The sequence below is a fragment of the Pan troglodytes genome, chromosome 6 (genome assembly GCF_028858775.2).
Source record: "Pan troglodytes isolate AG18354 chromosome 6, NHGRI_mPanTro3-v2.0_pri, whole genome shotgun sequence".
NCBI lineage: Eukaryota > Metazoa > Chordata > Mammalia > Primates > Hominidae > Pan > Pan troglodytes.
In genome coordinates, this window is record NC_072404.2 from 132,559,474 (window position 1) to 132,580,161 (window position 20,688).

At 39.5% G+C, this 20,688-nt stretch overlaps 1 protein-coding gene across 18 annotated transcripts in view; it reads left to right on the top strand.

The window, feature by feature from the left end:
* ST7 (suppression of tumorigenicity 7) overlaps positions 1-20,688 on the top strand; it is a 274,150-nt gene that overhangs the window by 224,273 nt on the left and 29,189 nt on the right. For all 18 annotated transcript variants that reach the window (XM_024357612.3, XM_024357614.3, XM_063813857.1 and 15 more), the window contains 2 exon segments: positions 9,392-9,464; positions 10,904-11,006. In XM_024357612.3, the coding sequence (XP_024213380.1) occupies positions 9,392-9,464; positions 10,904-11,006 (176 nt within the window).

The following is a 20,688-nucleotide window of genomic DNA, read 5'->3' on the forward strand; positions in this document are numbered from 1 at the left end:
TAGGGTAGTCGCTGGGAATATCTGTGGTCTGTGAGTGAATCGATACATAAGATCCCACTACGACACAGTGTTCTCATTTGTGAGATGGTTTGGGATTTATATATCTACTTGCTGCCACCTTTGAAAAAATTTTAGATTCATAGATATGAGAATTGACCCTCAATTGACCTATCATGCATAAGAATAGTAATGATCCTTTTAAAACTACGTCTTGATTGTTATTATTGGGAGATGAACAAAAGGATATTAGGTCAAAAAGGTTATCATGGAAAACTGTTCTATCCTGTCTAAAGTTTTGCACCATAAGTTTTCCAAGACCCATCTAATTGACAGTTTTACTCATAATTACAGACATTTCTTCCAAGATTATTGAATTAAAGTTTGGCTATTATGAACCACTTATGACTTTTGAAAATTCAAGAGTCATTCTCCCTAAGATGACCTTTTGTTTCAGCAGCAGCATTCCAATAACGGGTCCTTAAGGAGCCAGAAGAGGTGTGGTTTTCTTTGTTTTTTCTACTTTTCTTCAACCTTGTTTCAGTTTTTACTTTATTGTTTTTCTTCATCCTGCCCCATAATTTCATTCCACTGCTGTTTCAAATAGACATCGAGATTAGAGCACCAATACAATTTCAAACTCTGCTGGAACTGTAAGCAAAGATAAATGCAGTACACATGTTGAGAAATAACAAGTTTCTGATTCCCTATTAGAACGTACAACACTGATCAATTTTGGCTTCTAGGAGCTAAATTGGATGTAAATGTTTGCAAAATGAAGGATGCTAATATCAAGATATTTGAGATGTTAGTACATTAATTTAGGATTTTATTCAGCAAACACTGAGCGCCAACTATATTTCAGACATTGTTTTTTGTTGTGGGTGCAAGGTGATGAAGAAGCACAGCTTTTACTCCTAAATCACACCATGTATGCAGGACAGGGAAGTAAGAGAACAGGCAATTGCTGTTAAGTATAAAGATTGCGATACACTTTAGCCCAGGATGGAAGGGGCACTGCACGCAGCAAGGAGGAGTGACGGGAGTCTTCCCCTTGGAGGTGGTGTCTGAACTGGACAGCAAAGGTGCTTGAGGCAAGGAAAGCATATGGAAAGGTGCAGAGGCACAATTGGCATGGCTTATTTGGAGAATTGTCTGTATCCCTTAGAGCAGAGGGATGAGGAGGGATGCAGTGAAGGGCAGAAGATGCCTTGGGTGAGTTAGCTGGGGGTGTGGGGGGGTAGGGGGACTGGATTAAAATCCAAGCTTGGATTTTATTTTATGGGCCCTGGAGAGGCCTGGGGCAATTTCAGGTAGGGCTTCAGTCGAGCCCAGAGTGAAGGGGGTGGCACAATACATTCACACCATGCCCCCTTTTGAGTGGAGGTACTTGAGAGATCACAGTGGGAAAGCACTCAGGTGTGGAAGAGTGGAGTGCCACTGCAGCGGGCTGGTGAGGTGACCTCTGACACTATAGTGGAGCACATTCTGTCCTGGAGGGAGACATTTGTGAGGTTTTCTGAACATTGGTGTAAAAGAGTTAGAATTTGGTTTTTCTTTCTTAAGCAACAAATGGGAATCCTAGTGCAGAAACTTTTGTCTCCTGGGTGGGAAAACTTCTTATTTTAAACTATAACCACTTTATTTCATTTGCTCTCGGGTAATCTCTTAACTACAAGAAACTGAACCCTATGTAGACCCACCATAACCCACAGATAATCTTTCAAGGGAGCGTAACTAAGGGAGAAGAGCCTGTCAGGACCCATGTAGCCCATCAGTGCCTACCTACTTCTGCTGAGTCGTTAACAATGACATGAGGAGAAAAAATGTGGAAGAGGGGAACAGGTGGTATGTACAGCTGTGCTTTCTATAAAGGCTGTGAATTTGAAGATAGTAGAGGACATCATGCGAATGCCTGTATAAATCTCACTTGCTAAAATCAAACCATCTGAAAAATTCCTGCCTTGTTGATACTTCAGTTACTACTAAAGTAGACAAAGCATGAGAATAATACCATGGATTTAATTCTTACCGAAAAGGAAGGAGCTTAATAGAAGGAGACCATGTTATCCTGTAGCTATAGTTAAAAAAAAAATAATAATAATAAATAAATAAATAAAAGGAATATTAGGCACAGGTGTACCTTGAATCTGAAACAAACAAAAGTAACAAAAAGTGAAAGCCATGCTCTTTTTTGTTGTTTTTGTTTTGAGACAGGGTATAGCTCTGTCGCCTAGGCTGGAGTACAGTGACATGATCACAGCTTACTGCAGTCTCAACTTCCCATGCTCAAGTGATCCTCCCACCTCAGCCTCCCAAGTAGCTGGGACTACAGGTGTGAACCACTATGCCTGGCCAATTTTTTCTATTTTTTTGTAGAGATGAGGTCTCATTATGTCACCTAGGTTGTTTCTTGAATTCCTGGGCTCAAGTGATCCTCTTGCCTTGGCCTCCCAAAGTGCTGGGATTACAGGTGTGAGCCACCATGCCCAGCCTTTTATTTGTTTATTTTAATTCAGAGGAAAGATAAATATGAAACCACAAGTGGAATTTCAATTAATATAACTTACTTTATGCTGAGACTATTTGGCATAGGAGATACAGAGAGTTTTTTTAAAACTGGAAAATGGTTCGTGAAGGATGAAAGACTAAAAGTTGAAATTGCAATTAGTCCCAATAGATAAAAGTGTAAGGAAATATAAATGATTAAAGTGTACAAAAAGATCAGAATGACAGATAGCTAAATAAGTATGTACAAGTCAGGTATAAACTTATAAGCAGGTTTTCAGGGTGGCTAAAGACCAGAGGAAGCAAAAGTCTCCCACATTACAGGATTTAATGTATGACTCTATTGTCCAAAAAAACAGTGAAGAATGATGATAGGGAAAGTAAAAGCAGGTATCACACTAACATTATGTGATAGTGACAAGGACATGGTATTGCAGGTTCAGTTCTGCCACTCATTTGTTAGGTGGCTCTTAAGAAAATCGTTTAACTTTGCTGGGCCCATATTTCTCACCTATAAAAGAAAAAGATTTTGGGAGGTTGACCTTGGCAGTCCTGTACTGTAGGCAAGTAAAATGTTATGGAGGTCAGATTGGTAAGATAAGACATCTTCAGGTGACCACAAGATTTTAGGGTTTTTTTTGTTTGTTTCTTTGTTTGTTTTTTTAAATTTTTTATTGGCTAGGTGCGGTGGCTCATGCCTGTAATCCCAGCATTTTGGGAGGCCAAGGTGGGCAGAACACTTTAGGTCATGAGTTCGAGACTACCTTGGCCAACATGGTGAAACCCTGTCTCTACTAAAAATACAAAAATTATCCAGGCGTGGTGGTGTGCACCTATAGTCCCAGCTACTTGGGAGGCTGAGGCACAAGAATTGCTTGAACCCGGGAGGTGGAGGTTGTAGTGAGGGAGATTGTGCTACTGCACTCCAGCCTGGGTGACAGAGCAAAACTCTGTCTAAAAAAAAAAAAAAAAAAAAAAAAAAAAATATATATATATATATATATATATAATTGAGGCATCAATTACATATAGTTACAGGTACAACTCTTAAGTGCAGAGGGATGATTTTTCACTTATGTATATACCCATGTGACTGCTACCCAGAATGAAACAGAACTTCCTGAAATCTCAGAAGGTTGCCTCATACTCCCTTCCAGCCAATAACTGCCCTCCAGCCCAGCAGTAACCACTTTCCTTACCTTGAACACAATATATTAGTTTTGCAAACTTCATGCAACCACTTTGGAACACTGTCTAACAGTTTCCAATAAAGTTAAACAGACATCTATCTTCAGATCCAGCAATCCCATTTTTAGTTACATATCCCTGAGAAATGAGTTTTCTTAGGCTTACACAAAAATGATCACAGCAGCTTTCTTCATAATAGTCCAAAGTGGGAAAACAATTCAAATGTCCTTTATCAAGAGGATAAATAAACATGTGGTGTATCCACACAATGAAATACTACTCAGCAATGAAAAAGAATGAATGACTGACACGTGCTACAACATGGATGAATCTCAAAAACAATGTGCTGAGTGAAAGGAACCAGACAAAAATGAGTACAAAAATGAGTCTGATTCCATTTGTGTGAAGTGCAGGATTATAACTTTTAATGAAAGGCTTTCGTGACAGTTTGATTTTGCATGCCTAAGATGTTTGGGGAAATTTCTTCTCCTTTCAGGAAAACATTTCTATAAAACATAAGATGGCAAAGAGGTGGAAGAAAAATTAATGCCAGCAGTTCAGCTTTGACTAAGTGAGAAACATTTACTTAGCGTTCCTTGTTTCTGCAGTGAGTAATGGAATTATGTGATATCTCATTATTTCCTTTCCTTTTGTTTGCTCTTTGGATTCTAACTCATAAGAGGTAATAATGTAGCTAGCTAAATGCCACTTACAAAAGTCAGAAGGGCACTGCAGAGTCAGTGTGTTCATACAAAATCAAACTAACTTAGAATGATTTTGAGTTGCTTCCTCAAAATAAAATTTCTGAATAAATTACAGGCAATATTGGAAAGCGGATGATTTGTTCTTATTGCCACCATTTCAATCACTACTGGTAGCTACTCTATTCATCTTATCATTTTATCCATTTCCGTAGTGATAAAAGCATGAAGTCATAGCAGGCAGACAGAACTGTACAGAACAGATTAGTGATCACCAGGGGACATGTTTGAGGAAGGACAGGGAGGGTACAAATATAAAGGGGTAGCACCAGGGAGTTCCTCTGTGGTAATGGAACAGTTCTATATCTTGGTGTGTTTACATGAATCTAGTTATGGGATGAAATTGGATAGACATGCACACTTGATTTTATGTAAAAAATGGTGAAAATGAACAAGGTCTGTAGTGTACCTAATAGTACTCTAGCAATGTCAATTTCTTGTTTTTTGATATTATACTACAGTTATATAAAATATCACCGTTGGGAGAAGCTGAGTGAAACATTTACAAGACTGTGTGCTATTTTTATAAATTTCTGGAAACCTCTAATTATGTCAAAATATTAAGTTTAAAAATTATAATAGGCAAAAATAACCAAGCCTCACCCTTTTTTGTGGGGTGAGGTGGGAATGAAAGAGGAGGTGCTCATGGAGCAGGCAGCCTAAATACTTTCTCCTAGAGGATAGTATTTATGGTTCTTCCTAATGGTGAGCCAAAACATCAGTTCCTGCCTCTGGTTTAGATGTTACGCAGTTATTAGATTAAAATATGGCTAATAAGATAACTATACTATAGCAGGCATACTGTAAATAGAACACACTAATTTTCACAAGAGTATGTGAAAGTTACATCTGATAGATCTCCAGACTGACAGCACCTCATATGATAAATTCTACTTTTGTCTATGCTGTCGGTATCTGGCTCCACCAATGTATTTGCCCATGAACTTGCTTCAGGCAATTTATAGAACAGAATTCTTCCCTCTAGCATCATTATCTGCTAAAAAAAACAGTTACTGCATGTACATGACAGGAAACTTTGGAAATACAGATAAACAGTAGGAAAAATTGCCTATAATCTCGCCATGCAGAAATAAACACCGCTGATGGAGTAGTCCCCTCTTATCCTTAGGGCATATGTTCCAAAACCTCCAGTGGATGCCTGAAACCATGGAGAATACTGAACCCTGTATACACAATATTTTTTCACATACATATGTATTTATGATAAAGTTTAATTTATAAATTAGGCACAGTAGGCCGGGTGCAGTGGCTCGCGCCTGTAATCCCAGCTCTTTGGGAGGCCAAAGTGGGTGGATCACGAGGTTGGAGTTCAAGACCAGCCTGACCAACATGATGAAACCCTGTCTCTACTAAAAATACAAAAATTAGCTGGGCATGGTGGCGCGTGCCTGTAATCCCAGCTACTTAGGAGGCTGAGGCAGGAGAATCGCTTGAACCCAGGAGGCGGAGGTTGCAGTGAGCTGAGATCGTGCCATTGCACTCTAGCCTGGGTGAGAGAGCGAGACTCTGTCTCAAAAAATAAATAAAATAAAAATAATAAATAAATAAATTAGGCACAGTAAGAGATTAACAATAACTAATAGAACAGTTATAACAATATGTCATAAAGTTACGTGAATGTGGCCACTCCTTCTTGTCATTCTACTTACTACACACTGTGGCCATAACTTTTGCAGTTTTGAGGTGCAACAGTGAAACTAACAAATTGCTTTTCCTTCTTCACAATATCACATGATTCATTCTTGCTGTAGATCTTAGCAGCCTCGGTGTATGATTTTTTTCTTTTTTTATTAAGTTGAGAAGTTTCACCTTTTCATTTAATGGAAGCACCTTACATCTTCTCTTTGGCATATCCAAATTGCCAGCATCACTACTCTTGCACTTTGTGGCCATTATGCAATAAAATAAGGGTTACTTGAACACAAGCACAGTGATAACTATGACAGCACCGTGATAACTTTGATAACGCATATGGCCACAAAGTAACTGATGGGCGGGTAGAATCTACAGTGCGGATATGCTGGACGAAGGGATGATTCACATCCCGGGTTGGATGGAGCAGGGCAGTAACAAGATCTCATCACACTACTCAGAATGGCATGCTGTTTAAAACTTATAAATTATTCATTTCTGGAATTTTCCTTTTAATATCTTCAGACTGCAGTTGACTGTGGACAACTGAAACCACAGAAAGTGAAACTACTGATAAGGGGAGTCTACAATATTTGGTGCATATTATTCCAATCTTTGTGCATAGAAATGCTTTTAAAAATGAATATTAAAGCATACTTTTTATAAACTTATTGATATGTGCACAATACATTTCCCCCAGATCATTCAGTACCTTTCCACCACATGATTTAATGACAGCATGGAATTGTACCCTGTGAATGAACTTACAGCATGTTAGCCAGTCTATGATTGGACATTGGGCCATTTCCAGTTTTCCATTAGAAACAATGTTGTGATGAACAATCTTTGTGCACATTGATGATTATTTCCTAGGATAAAGTCTTAGAAGTGGAATTGCTGGGTAGTCAAAATGTAAAAGCTTTCCATTTATATTGCCTAAGTGCTCTGCAGAAAAATATGCATCATTTTCAAAAATGAAAATTGTAAACCAAAACCTATTTGAGCAACAAGATGCTCTATGTGAAGGGAAATTTAGGATCCGTTTCTTTAGAGTGATTCATTCCTCCTTAGAGGCAAATTGCTATTACCAAGTAGATGTATGTTTTTACAGAAAAAAGAATAACATTGAAAATATCTAAATAAACCAGCCATGCAAGAATATTTTGCTATTTTCTATTTCTGTTAATCAGTGAGAACAAAATAACTTACTAGCATAAAAAGATAAGTAGAATGACATGCCACTAATGGGGAATGGGGTATTTTCATAGAGCTACGTTTCCCTCTTTGATATTGATTAAAATATATTTTGGTTATTTATTTTTAAGCATTTTTCTTGTGCACATATACTACTTAATAAAGGAGAAGGAGCAAACATTTTAAAAATGGAGAAAAGGTACTGTAGTCGTCATAATGTTGCTGAATGCTGTTGCATTTTTCTAGCTGTGAATGTCCTGTCTATGCTAGTGGGAATGGAGGTCAGGATTCTAGATTAAAGATTACCTTTGATTAGGCATCTCTGGTCATTTGCTGGAACACCTCGAATGTATCTTTTTCTGTATTTCTATCTGGGTGAAAGTGTCCATTTGATTGATTAGATAACCATCAAACACAACTTGATCTTTCTTGTTGGGCAGCTAAGTCATTAAAAAGAGGCTCCTTCTTGTGCTGCCACCTTCAAATAGTTATGATCATTGTTTTCGGAAACAAGGCTTGGGTAATTTTAAAATAAAAAGTCTGAACTTTTAAGTAGGCCATGTGTCATCTAGTTTTTTTTATTAGCTTCGAATAACAATCAATGAGTATACCCTAGAAAACAACATATTTCATTCCTGTATTGATTCCCCACACTGGAAAGCTGTTAAATGTTTAGATGCTGGAAAAGCAACAAGACTAATCCATGAGTGTCTGGCATTTTTTTCTTCTTAATTGTAAGTGCACCATTTTATATAGTATGTATGTGGTGGTGACATTTTGCTTGAATATAGTTTAAGAGATTACGGGTACAAAGACCTGTTTTCCTTTCAATTCTGTGCTATTTTCTATGATTGTGTTTTATCAATGTCATTGAAATTTCCCTCAAAGAGAAATTCCTTAGGAATCTCCTTGGAATTGGCATTAAATACTCTTTATTGAAAGAGAGATTGGTTTTCTTTATGAAATTGTTTTCTTCTGCCTCTGTCTATTGGCTAATTATGGGACTTCTATTTTTCATTTCTACTTTACTGTAATCCTTTCTAAGTTGAAAACAGCCTTGCAAAGAAACTCGCAGGGCATTCCAGGTGCAAAGAGTTCCTCTAACCTAGAATGAATTTTGCAGCATCTGGGAATGGCATATTTTTACCTGTTCTGAATTAAGGTATTTCTGTGTCATAGTGTAAATTTGGTTGCAAGTATTAAATACTAACTCCTATTCTGGAAAGAATGCAATCATAATTTAAGAACACATTTTTCACCCAAAGGGGTGCCCTCTTTGAGTTTATCTACTCTCACTTGTACCCTGTGCTTTCACTTTCCTGTAAACTCATTATCTGAACCCCACACCCACCCTGGCCCTTCTGAAATTTTTGTAAAATTGAAAGGAACTGTTTTTCCTGATGACAAGTGAGGCTTCATATGAAAGGAGATTTATGATAGGTTTTCATGAGCAAAAATTGTGTAGTTTTCTAAAGATTTCATACATATACCCTTTAAAAGTTATATATGTTTATTTATATATTAGACATATATATATATCCTCAACTTGGACTTTTACATTTTTAACAAGCACTATTAAAAATTGAATGTAAACTTGAAATTTAATGCAAAGGAAATTTAGTTTAAATCTGTCCACTAAAGAATCATTCATTTGGCTAAGTCTTCTTTTAATCTAGATTTTTTTTTTCAATTAGCATTTCATATACCTGTTGAGAAATTTTTGTAAGTGACAAAGACACTTTCATGTCTTTCACATCAAGGATATTCATGTGATATCTAAATTTATATATTTATAGCTATACTCTGCTTAAACTCAACATATGAAAATTCATATTTTAAAATAGAAGGTGATTGCTTAAGAGTCAGCCTGTTGGACATGAATTATTCACAAAAATACAAACTACCCTTAGTTTCACATACCACGTTGATACAGAAAGGAATAGCTGAAATTCTTGTGTAATGTCTGTATTAAAATATTCTTCATTTATGCTTTATTGCACTTAAACGTGATTAAAATGCTAGTGTATTGAAAATGATTGCTCTTTGTTACCTGCAAACTTATGTGTTCCTACTTTCTTTTTCTCCAACAGATATAAGCTTACCAAAGTCAGCAACAATATGCTACACAGCTGCTTTGCTCAAAGCAAGAGCTGTCTCTGACAAGTAAGTGAATAATAGCTTGCGCGGTACTAATGCCTGACCGGAATTGAGATGTGTTGCCTCTGAGGGCTTTCTCTGGAAGTTTCTCTTAGTCTATGAGACCCCTGCTTATAAGCATGCATTTTCCAAAACCTGCTGTTCTTTTCTTTCACTATTGGAAGGAGGGAATGTATATCCTCAGGTAATGTAAGGGTGTGTAAAGGTATCCTAAAGCAGGATTTATTTGAAATTCCATGCTTCTGAGATGAGTTTTTTGGTGTGAGACAGTAGATACCAAAACACCTGCTTGGGACTTACACAGAATGCCATCCTTCTATTTGTTTTTTGCACATTCCTCTCCCTTCAGCGGTCCATAACTGGGTAGTGTCATACACACGTGGAATGTGGCAGACAGGATGGTCATCTCTCATTCTTTGCCTCATCAACTTCAAATTAGCCCCCCACTGGTCTATTAACTTTGAGTTGCCATCTCAATGGTACGTTTGCCTATTTTGTTCAGGCAGGTGACTATGACATATAGACTTTTCATAAGCATCCAAGGATGCCTGTCAGATGAAAGAGCATAGATGGCTTAACTGCTTTTGAGTTCATAAACTCTTACGCTTCCCCAATATAATCGCTCTGTAGCATCGAAAGCAGAGAACAGGAAACCAGCCTCTGCTGTATCAGACAGGTTTGCTGTTAAGTGTGTGTACACTTCAAGACCAAAGTAATTTTCTTTCATTCTTTTTTATCCTGTAGATCGCCAGTACCTACTGCAACATCTTTTCTCCCTACACAGCGACTCCAGCTTGGGAGGGCAGGGCCAGGGTTGTCACAGCTTCCCCTGTGGTGTCTGCCTGCCAAGCACAGCTCTGGAGTTAGCCCTGGGTGTGAGGTGAGAAAGAGATTGCATGGTCTGGTTTTTTTCATTCACTTGGGCAGGTGTCTTGCCCGCAGTTTGGGCATGCACACACCCTCTGCCGGAATGGCCCCAAGCAGGCTCGCCTGCTGCTGAAGCTGCAACGATTTAACCTCCATCGCAGCACTGACATTGGGTGGGAGGCCTCCTTTCAAATCCTTCCCAGTTCTGTTTTTAACCAAGTGCGCTCTTCTGTAACCTAGTTTTCTCTTTTTCCTACACTGTCTGCCCTTGTCAGTCCTACCTCTTCCCCTGACCTGAGCAGGTACCTCGTAGAAGATTTAGATTAGCTATTTAGACAGAGACTTGACAGCCGAATTTAACTCCTGCCATGACTAGATGCAAGCACGCTTTCTGCTTCTGCTGGGGTTTTTGCTGGCCTCGGTCCGTGGGGTCACTCAGAGGTTCCATGCAGTAGAAGTTTGGAGAGCTCATGCTATTGGCTCACTGTGGTTTTATGGGCCCTAGATGTGTAGATGCTTTCGGGTTGATGCCCAAGCAGTGGTCCCACCTGGATGGTTTTTGTCTTTCTGCTTTTCAGATTCTCTCCTGAGGCTGCATCTCGGCGGGGGCTGAGCACAGCAGAGATGAATGCAGTAGAGGCCATTCATAGAGCTGTGGAATTCAATCCTCATGTGCCAAAAGTGAGTCTGTGGAATCCCCACAGGAACTCGTTATGATAGCAGAGAAAGCATTCATTGACCACAGTGTTGTATCTCAAGTACACTGCTTATAAAAAAATGAATTGCAACCAACAAATGTTGAGACCCTGTATAGTGTATGGGCATTAGCCTCATTTTAAGCAAAAGCTATACTCAAGAGGCTTTGGGGCAGATTTCCAGACTTCACTTTATAAGGGTAAATCGATAGACCTCGCTTAGGCAGGCCAGGAAGCCTGAAATTGGCAAAAAGTAGATATCCCGGGAGTGTTGACGCATTTGACAGGAATTTCACACCAGTTATGGTCTCACATAGACCAAACTCAGGAAATAAATGTTGTTGTGAATAAAACTGGTAAAAAAAAAAAAATACTAATGTGGCATTCTGTGTCTCTATAAATGAATGATAGTAATCAGTATTGGCAAGAAAATAATAGAGAAAACTTCAAAATATGAAGAAGTATTTTGCTTTGTACCATTTTAATAAGTGTATATAGTAGAAAATATTTGTCTTAGTTATTAACCACATGGTTGACCAATTTATAAATACCCAATATTTCCAATTTTTTTTTCCTGAAATTGATTTTAAGGGAATCAAATCAGAGCAGGGAATATTTCTGTAATCTTTTATTCAGGAGATGAATGTGTATTTATTATTTACCTATATTTAACTCCCTGCTCTTTTAGTATCTACATGCTGTATTACGTAATTATCATCTTCTCTGAGGGAGGAAAAAAAGTAGCTGAGAGCCACTTTCAGTCCCGCTATTAAGTACATTTTGACCTCTAAGAAACTTCGTGTGGTTCACCTCAGGTATGACAAGCCATAACTTCCTTGGCAAAATGTCTGATGAAGACTTAGTGGTGAAAAATGACAAAGGAAGGCTGTTTGACTTGTGTTGTAGCACTATAGCAAAAGGGTGGGGGGGTATGAGTGAGAGAGAGAGAGATGGTTTATGGAGTTAACTACTTTATTTTGTTGATATTCAGAGTGACAGAGATAAGTGATCTAATATCATTCCTGGGATTTTACTCAAGTCTATGTCATTTTTTTCACTTAGCAGGAAATTGAAGAGTGGTTCACTATGCCACATTTGCATAAGGATGTATTTATTCCTTAGGCCTAATGGGTAATGACCAACATAGTATTTGCAGATTTATGTATTGTCCATATGGTGCTATAACTATATCTCCTTATATAATATTTTTCACCTAAGATAAAAATGTTTATTCCACTTTGACTAAAATTTAAAACTAATCATGAAAAAATTATCCTGAATTACAGTAAACTGAGGTCATCTATGAATACTTATTGAATGCCATTCTCTACAGAGCTATTCAGTAAGCATAAATAAGGCTCTTTTAGAAGTAGTATTGAGCAATAAGTTCTGGATTCTGAGGCGAAAACTTGTGTTCCACTTGTGATTCTGTCATTTATCAGCCGTTGGACATTGGGCTTAGCATCTCTCAGCTCAAAGTTGTCCCTCATTTTTAAATGAAGATAGGATATAAGCCCTGCCTATCTTCTGTGGTAAAGATCAAGTGAGATTATATATTTGAAGTTCTTTGAAAATATTTGAGCACCATTTATTTGTAAATTATTAAGATTTTTGATGATTTTAATATCAACATTTTTTGATAATTATTAAGAATTTTGATAATGGTTGGGGGCTCCTCATATCTAGGAACCAGATCTTTTACCGTGATCCTAACTAGAGCCTTGCAATCCTGGGGCACAAGACAGAAAATCAGTACAGTACTTGTTGGTTAGATATTTTGATTGAAGTAGTCATTTAATGCTATAACACTGGTCTGAAATGGTTAATTGAGCCTCTAGAAGAATATTAAAAGCCCTAAGAAACACTTTAAGGCTGCCATGGAAGAATTTGACACAGTTAACTAGGATTCCACCTGCAAAATAGAATTATCCTAAAAGTGGAAACATTTCAAATATTTGATTGCACTCTACTTTCTAATCATGAAACTGAGAGAAGGCAGGGTAAACTACCAGGGTAAACTGACTCTCCAGCACTTTGCTTCATTGGTGATTGTGCTGAGGGGGAGATGTGTTTCCAGATCCTCTTCGTCTATCAGAATTTCCGTGGGGAACGGGTCCTGGGATTCACTGGCCCTATCTGTCAAGAATTAGCCACAGATTTCTAATATACAGTATGCAGTGTGCTCTAAATATCTAACTTTAGCAAACACACACACACACACACACACACACACACACACACACACACACACACGGTGCCTTGGAGGCAGTGAATAATAGCCTTAGTTCTAATGAGACGTCGGTGAAGGTTACAAACTCTTGGACTCTTAGCATAAGATGATCCTTAAAGATCATCTAGGTCACCTTCCCGTCCTAACCTTGACTCTCTCCTTATAATGATACTGTGATAATCATTTTTATTATTGGTTTCTTTTGAATGTTAATGTGCCAAGCACAGTGCTAGCTGAAGTACATAAGCCCTCTCACTTACTTTTCATAACGACTCTGTGAGGTGTATTATATTATTATCCCTATTACATAGATGAGGGCACTGATGGTTTGGAGAGGTTAAATAATCTGCTCATGGTCATACAGCAAATAAATGACAGAGCCAGAACCAATTCTGGGTTATCTACTCTTAAATGTTGCCCTCTACTGCCTACCACACCCCACCAGGAAACAGACCAGCCTAGGCTTGGACTCTTCAAATGCTGGCGGGCACACTGCTTCCTAAGACATTTAATCCCTTAAGGACAATTCAGGTTTCTTCAGGATATCTTAAATGATGTGACTTCCATGGCTTCTTTTTCTCTATCACAGGAAGTTGTCAGTGGCCCACCACAGGAATTTTTAGTATCTACATGCTGTATTGCATAATTGTCATCTTCTCTGAGGGAGAAAAAAATACCAAATATGATAACTGAGAACTGACTTCCTTGCATTTCCAGCTTCGCTTCATCTGGTATCCCATTAAGCAAAGATACATAGGTAATATTTCACCATCCAATGATAAATACTAGTCATTTACCTTCAGAGGGCTACTCTTAGGAACTCTCTTCACTTGCAGACATAAGGAGTAGGGAGGAAGTGTTGCTCCTTACTACATCACAGGACTGGGAAATAAATAAGAACAGTAAAAACCCCTTGTCTCTGTTCTGAAGCAGAGCCACTTAAGTGGTCAGATGGATGCGAAACACTAGAATTTCTGAAGTATTAGATTGCAGCAAACTAGTAAAGAGGAAGCAAACACATAGGCTCATCATTACCAACAGAATTGTCACTCCCTCCTGAGAAACTGTAGCTGTGCCGCCAGCTCCCATAGGAAAAGGCATAAACTCCTTGTGAGATTCTTCAGTACCCTTCATAATCTGACCCAACTTGTTTTTCATTTTTTCCACCTCATAACTATTTGTTCATCATTCCAGAAACATTCTCTTTCCTTTCCCGCTTCACTTTCTCTGAGAAAACCCTGTTGCCCCTTCACCACCACCATTAAGAGCCACTAGGAAGCTTGTTCTTCTTCATCAGAAGTAGTCTGTCTCCTCCGTGGTGTCTCACTATAATGCTTGTACTTGCTATTTACCTTTTCTTGAGGAAAATTGGGGATGTTAATGATGCTGGTGATTTTCAACAACTGAGAACAAAAGAAGACAAAGAAATCTTGAATCCATTAGAGGATGTTTTCCATGTAATGGGATTAAAATAGCTTTGCATGTAAAGAAAATTCCATTCATGTAATGCTGGACAAACAAAGGACTGCCCTCACCACGGTTCTATACCTTCATCTTTGTATTGTTACAGTTTATTGGATTTGGGGCCTTCTTTCTGCAGATATGCTGCATGCTCACTCTGCTCTTCCTCAGCAGTCTTGAGATTTACATTGGGGTGGGCATGGGGGAGACATTTCTATCAGTGACCCATCAACTACACAGACCTGGGTTAACCAGAGCTTATGTGCTCTTAGTATGCTGCAGCCACACTGCAAGCCTTTCACTGCGAGGAGACACATTTTTGTTTTGGAGGATGTTACGTTAACTCCTTCAGGGTACCAAAGATAAACTTCCATTTTCTGACAAGTTTCCAAAAGGTGGGCTAAATTATTTGTTTGTTACAGGCAGTATTAAATATGTCTTTTGCTCTATAGTGATATTATAAAAAACAATCTACTCATATTTAAGACTATTTCTAGCCTTTTTTCCTACATATTTTAAATACTTTTACTATTTTAAAAAAAATTAGCATAGGGCTCTTAACATGGACTTTATGGTTGGGTATTGGGGGTATATTTGTTTCTGAGGGGGGATTATCAGATTTTCAGAGTTCTTTAACCTTAATAAGGTTATCCTCCAACTTACAGTTCAAGTATTTTATCCGTGTGCCTTCAGACTCTTTTAAGGCAGTTTCTATAACTGGATACTTCTGTTTTGGATACTTCTTTTTTATGGGTGTAAGGTAAAAAATATGTAATATGAGATCTACCCTCTTAACAAATTTTTGGGTGTACAGTACAATCTTGTTAACTGTATTAGTCCATTCTCATGCTGCAAATAAAGACATACTCAAGACTAAGTGATTTATAGAGGAAAGAGGTGTAATTGACTCACAGTTCAGCATGGCTAGGGAGGCCTCAGGAAACTTACATTCATAGCGGAAGGGGAAGTAAACACGTCCTTTTTCACATGACAGCAGGAAGCAGAAGAATGAGCAAAAGGAGAAAAAGCCCCTTATAAAACCATCAGATCTTGTGAAAACTCACTCACTATCATGAGAACAGCATGCAGATAACCGCTCCCATGATTCATTACCTCCCACCAGGTCTCTCCCACTATACATGGGGATTATGGGAAGTATAATTCAAGAAGAGATTTGGGTGGGAACACAGCCAAACCATATCATTAACTATATGCACATCACTGTACAGTAATCTCCAGAACTTTTTCATCTTGCATGACTGAAACTCTATTCTTATTGAACAGCAACTCCTCATTTTCCCCTCCCCACAGCCCCTGGCAAGCACCATTATACTCTCTGCTTCTATGAATTTGACTACTTTAGATACCTCATATCAGTGGAATCATGTATTGTTTGTCTTTCCGTGACTGGCTTATTTTACTTAGCATAATGTCCTCAAGGTTCATCTATGTTCTAGCCACCATATGACAGAATTTTCTTCTTTTTAAAGACCAAAAATTATTCCACTGAATATATATGCCACATTGTCTTTATCCACTCATCTGTCCATGGACATTTAGGTTATTTCCATCTCTTGGCTATTGTGAATAATGCTGTAATGAAAATAGCAGTGCAAATATTCTCCTCAAGATCCTGCTTTCAATTCTTTTGAATGAATACCCAGAAGGGGGAATGACTGGATCATATAGTGGTGATTCTATTTTTGATTTTTTGAGAAACTTCCAAACTGTTTTCCTTAGTGGCTGCACCATTGTACATTCCCACCAACAGTGCACAAGGGTTCCAGTTTTTCCACAAACTTGCCAACCCTTGTTATTTTCTTGAGAGTGGCCATCCTAACACGTCAGGTAAAATTTTTTTGCGGTTTTGATTTGCATTTCTCTGCTTGTTAGTGATGTTGAGCATCTTTTCATATACCAGTTGGTCATTCATATATCTTCTTGGAGAAATGTCTATTTGAGTCTTTTGCCAAGTTTTAAATCAGATAATCAGATTGTTGGGCTTTTTTTTTTTTTTTTTTTGCTATTGAGTTGTAGGAGTTGCTTATATGTTTTCAATATTAACCCCTTATTAGATGTATGATTTGCAGATATTTTCTCTATTCCACAGGTTACCTTTTCGCTCTGTTGATTGTTTTCTTTGCTACACAGAAGCATTTCAGTTTGACGTAGTCCCACTTGTGTATTTTTGCTTTTGTTGCTTGTGCTTTTGGTGTCATATCTAAGAAATCATTGCTAAAACTAATGTCATGAAGTTTTTCGCTCCTTTACTTTCTTCTAGGAGTTTTGTAGTTTATATTTAAATTTTTAATGCATTTTGAGTTGATTTTTGTGTATGGTGTAAGATAAGAGTTCAATTTCATTCTGTTACATTTTGTTGAAGAGAATTATCTACTTCTTCCCTCTTTCCCACCCGCTGACCCAAGGCAGGGTTGTACTCTGTCACCCAGGCTGGAGTGCAATGACACAATCATAGCTCATTGTAATCTCAAACTCAAGGGCTCAAGGGATCCTCCAGCCTCAGCCTCTAGAGTAGCTGGGACTATAGGTATGCGCCCCTACACTCAGCCAGCTTTTAAAAATTTTTAATAGAGACGAAGTCTCTGTTGCCCAAGTTGTGCCTCAAGCAGTCCTTCTACCTTGTCCTCCCACCGTGTCCTCCCAAAGTGCTGGGATTATGGGTGTGAGGGACTGTGCACACAGCATAATCTACTTCTTGAGTCCTCCATGGTAGATATCAAATTGACATGACGGGTCAACTTCTATAATGAACCTCTTTGGGCAAGAAGATTTTTTAGTCAGGATTATTTCCTTAGGGTAGATTTAAAGAATGGGAATTACTAAGTCATGTGTAGAAGCACTTAAGGCTCTTGATATTGCGGAACTACTTGCCAAAAAAGATTATAGCAGTTTAAATCAGCAGACAACTCCTTCTTCACTATTTTATCATATCCTCAGTGTCATTGAGAAGTTTGTTTAAAAAAGAAAGAAGGGGAGCAATAAATATTTATGAACCTATTAAGTACAAATGGAATTTTGTTCTTTTAGTCTGCATTTCTTTGCCACTACTAGTTTGGTAGAACATTGTTAGCCATTTGTATTTATTCCTTTCTGAATTGTGAGGCAAAACATTATAACAACAGAGCAAGGAATAATGACCTAAAGGTAAGGAGAGCTATGAAGTATCATTGAAAGGGTTCATCACGCCTGTAATTCCAGCATTTTGGGAGGCTGAGGCAGGAAGATCGCTTGAGTCTAGGAGTTTGAGACCAGCCTGGCAACGTAGTGAGACCTAATCTCCACAAACAAACAAAAAAATTAGCTGGGTGTGGTGGCATACGCTACTTGGGAGGCTGAGCCAGAAGGTCAAGACTGCAGTGAGCCATGATTGTGCTGCTGCACCACAGCCTGGGTGACAGAAAGAGACTTTGTCTCTGAAAAAGAGAAAAGCTCAAAAGTGTTCAGAACAATGACTCCCGTTACTTCCTGTCCACAGGACTGGAATAAAGTATGGGAGGAGGGAGTTAATTAGTTTCCTGCCCATTCTTGTTTTGATAAAATGAGGATAAAAGTAATGGCTTCACAGGATTGATGACAGGTAAATGAAATTACATCGTGTAATTCATTCAGTACCTGCTCAATACATGTTGGCCCCTTCGTTATCTCTTCCTTTTTACCTCCCGTTCTATTTCTGTGCTTTCAGGCTAGGTGGAAATAGAGGCTGCCTAGAAACATGCATTAACAGGTGCTTCTTGGGCCACCCTAGCCTGAAGAAGGACAACCAGAGAGTATAACAGTGGCACCTCAATGCCTTGGCCTTGAGGACCCTCAGGGTCCCTTCAGGCCTCCAGATTTGAGGGGAGGCTCTAGCATGTTCTGGCTGCAGCTATTGTCTTCAGGGATTCTGCAGCTTGTAGCTGCTTGGTAAGTTCTTTGCTTGTGGCTGATTGTTACCCATTTCCGACCTGTGTCTTATATTCTTGTTCTGAGCCTGGTACCATCCTTGCTCCATGCCAACCCACTCCCATCAGGTCTTCTACCCCAACACAACACTTCACGTCTGGTATGAAACTTACCCATACGCAGGCCCCTTCCTCTCCCTGTTGCACCTGCCTCCTCAGGTGGAACAGGCCTGAAAGCCTGTCCTAGGCATGCATGAGGTTGCCTCATAAAACATCACTGTGTCTTCTACTTTGATTATAGAGCCAGGTGTCCCCACTATTATGGAGGCTGAGGCCACCCCTGTCTTTCTGTTATATAACTCATATTTCCCTGTCTGAGTAATCAAGATTGTAGGGCTACATTAACAGTCCCTAATACACACATACATACTCCAAACCCATCATCATTGACTCCCCCAGCGAAATGTTTCCAGATTCTATTAAGTTTTCGCTCTTTCCAAAGCTTTTCCTCTTCAGCCTATAAAAAGCAAGCAGCTATTTGCTTCATTCCCAGGGGTACTTCTACCAATTGGAGCTGGGCTGTTGGAGTCATCTCCACTGCCTACCACCAGGACAAGCAGAGAAGTGTGAGTGGAAGGGAGAGAGGTGGCAGGGAAATCTCCCTTAGTGTGAGCTGTGTGGTCAGGGGTCCCAGGTGCCCACAGTCATAGAGGAGGTAGGGGCCCACTTGAAAATCACCAGATGCTTTTTTCAGACCAGGCCTGAGTGGTTTTTTGTCTCCCAGCCTGGGTTGCTTACATCTCCTTCCTCCCTGCCCCTGCACCCTCTGTCTTGGTGCCTATTCTCATTATCAGAGTTGGTAAGGCTCTCATGCCCTCAGAAGAGGAATTCGTCCATTTTCTCCCTCAGCTGGAAGCCACACACCTTGCTAGGTCTCCTGTCAACCACAACATATTTGAACTACTTTTACTTAAGCAGGATCACTCTGCTCTAATAGAATAACCAGGAGGCATCCCTGCAACTTTACTTCATCCTGGAGGGGCTAACCTTCCTGCTGCTGTCCACCAGCTTCTCTAGTCTCCAAAGGTGTACAATTCTGAAGCAGAGTCCTCTTTTCCCTCCCAGCAGCGCATTCAGCTAGCACTTATTGAGCACTAATTATGTGCCAGCCACTGGGACGCTGGTCAGAACATGATGCGTGCTCTCAAGAAGTGCCCAGTCATTGAGAAGACAGACCGGGCCGTGCCCCTGTGAGGCAGGCAGAGTTCTGCTGGGCCCACTGGAACGAGGCAACCAGCTCACAGTCAGAGTTGGGGCAGATAGCCCAGGTGCTCTGTTACCTCCTGGAAGCCAGATCCCGTGCTTTGCTGTTACAAACATTCTCCAAGTGTGCAGTGGTAGGGGAGTGGCCTGGCTGTATACAGAATGCCCAAACCTTCCACTCAACTCTGAAAACCTTGAACATTGTGGTCCCCAGAATTGAGCCTTGGCTGATAGGAAATCCTGACCTGGTCATTATCACCAAGGAGGGCTTCCCAAGTCACGGGGTCTTCACTACCACACACAGGCCTCCACTGGCCAGCTTGTGCTTAAACCATCTAGTATTTACTTGTACAAAAACAAATAATTTTTAACTTTTTTAAAGCAATAAACATTTTTCCTCTCCTAATTCAGTCTTACATGAAACCTTAAAGTAGATGTAGGCCTGCTGTGGTTGAAACTGGAATGAGAAGTCTGGTAGCCCAGCAACCCCAAGGCCCCCTCTGCATACAGTTCAGAAAATAACAGATGGGTGTGACCCATCACCACCAGAAAATCCCAAGTTTTTGAGGTCCCACCCATAGAGGAGGAGGCCTCCACCCTGCTCTGAGCAGCAGGGAGGGGGCTGCAGAGCCAGTACCCGTTCCTTAGCATGTCCAAGTGCTGTAGACAGAGCTGCTGAGGGGGGAAAAATAAAGAAAAATTGCCAGCACCAATGGGGGATAGCTTTCATCTTAATCTTGCCCCAAATCCCAGAACCAGTAAACCATCTGCTGTCCTCACTGTGCCCGCCCAAGAGGTAGTGGAGGGCACAA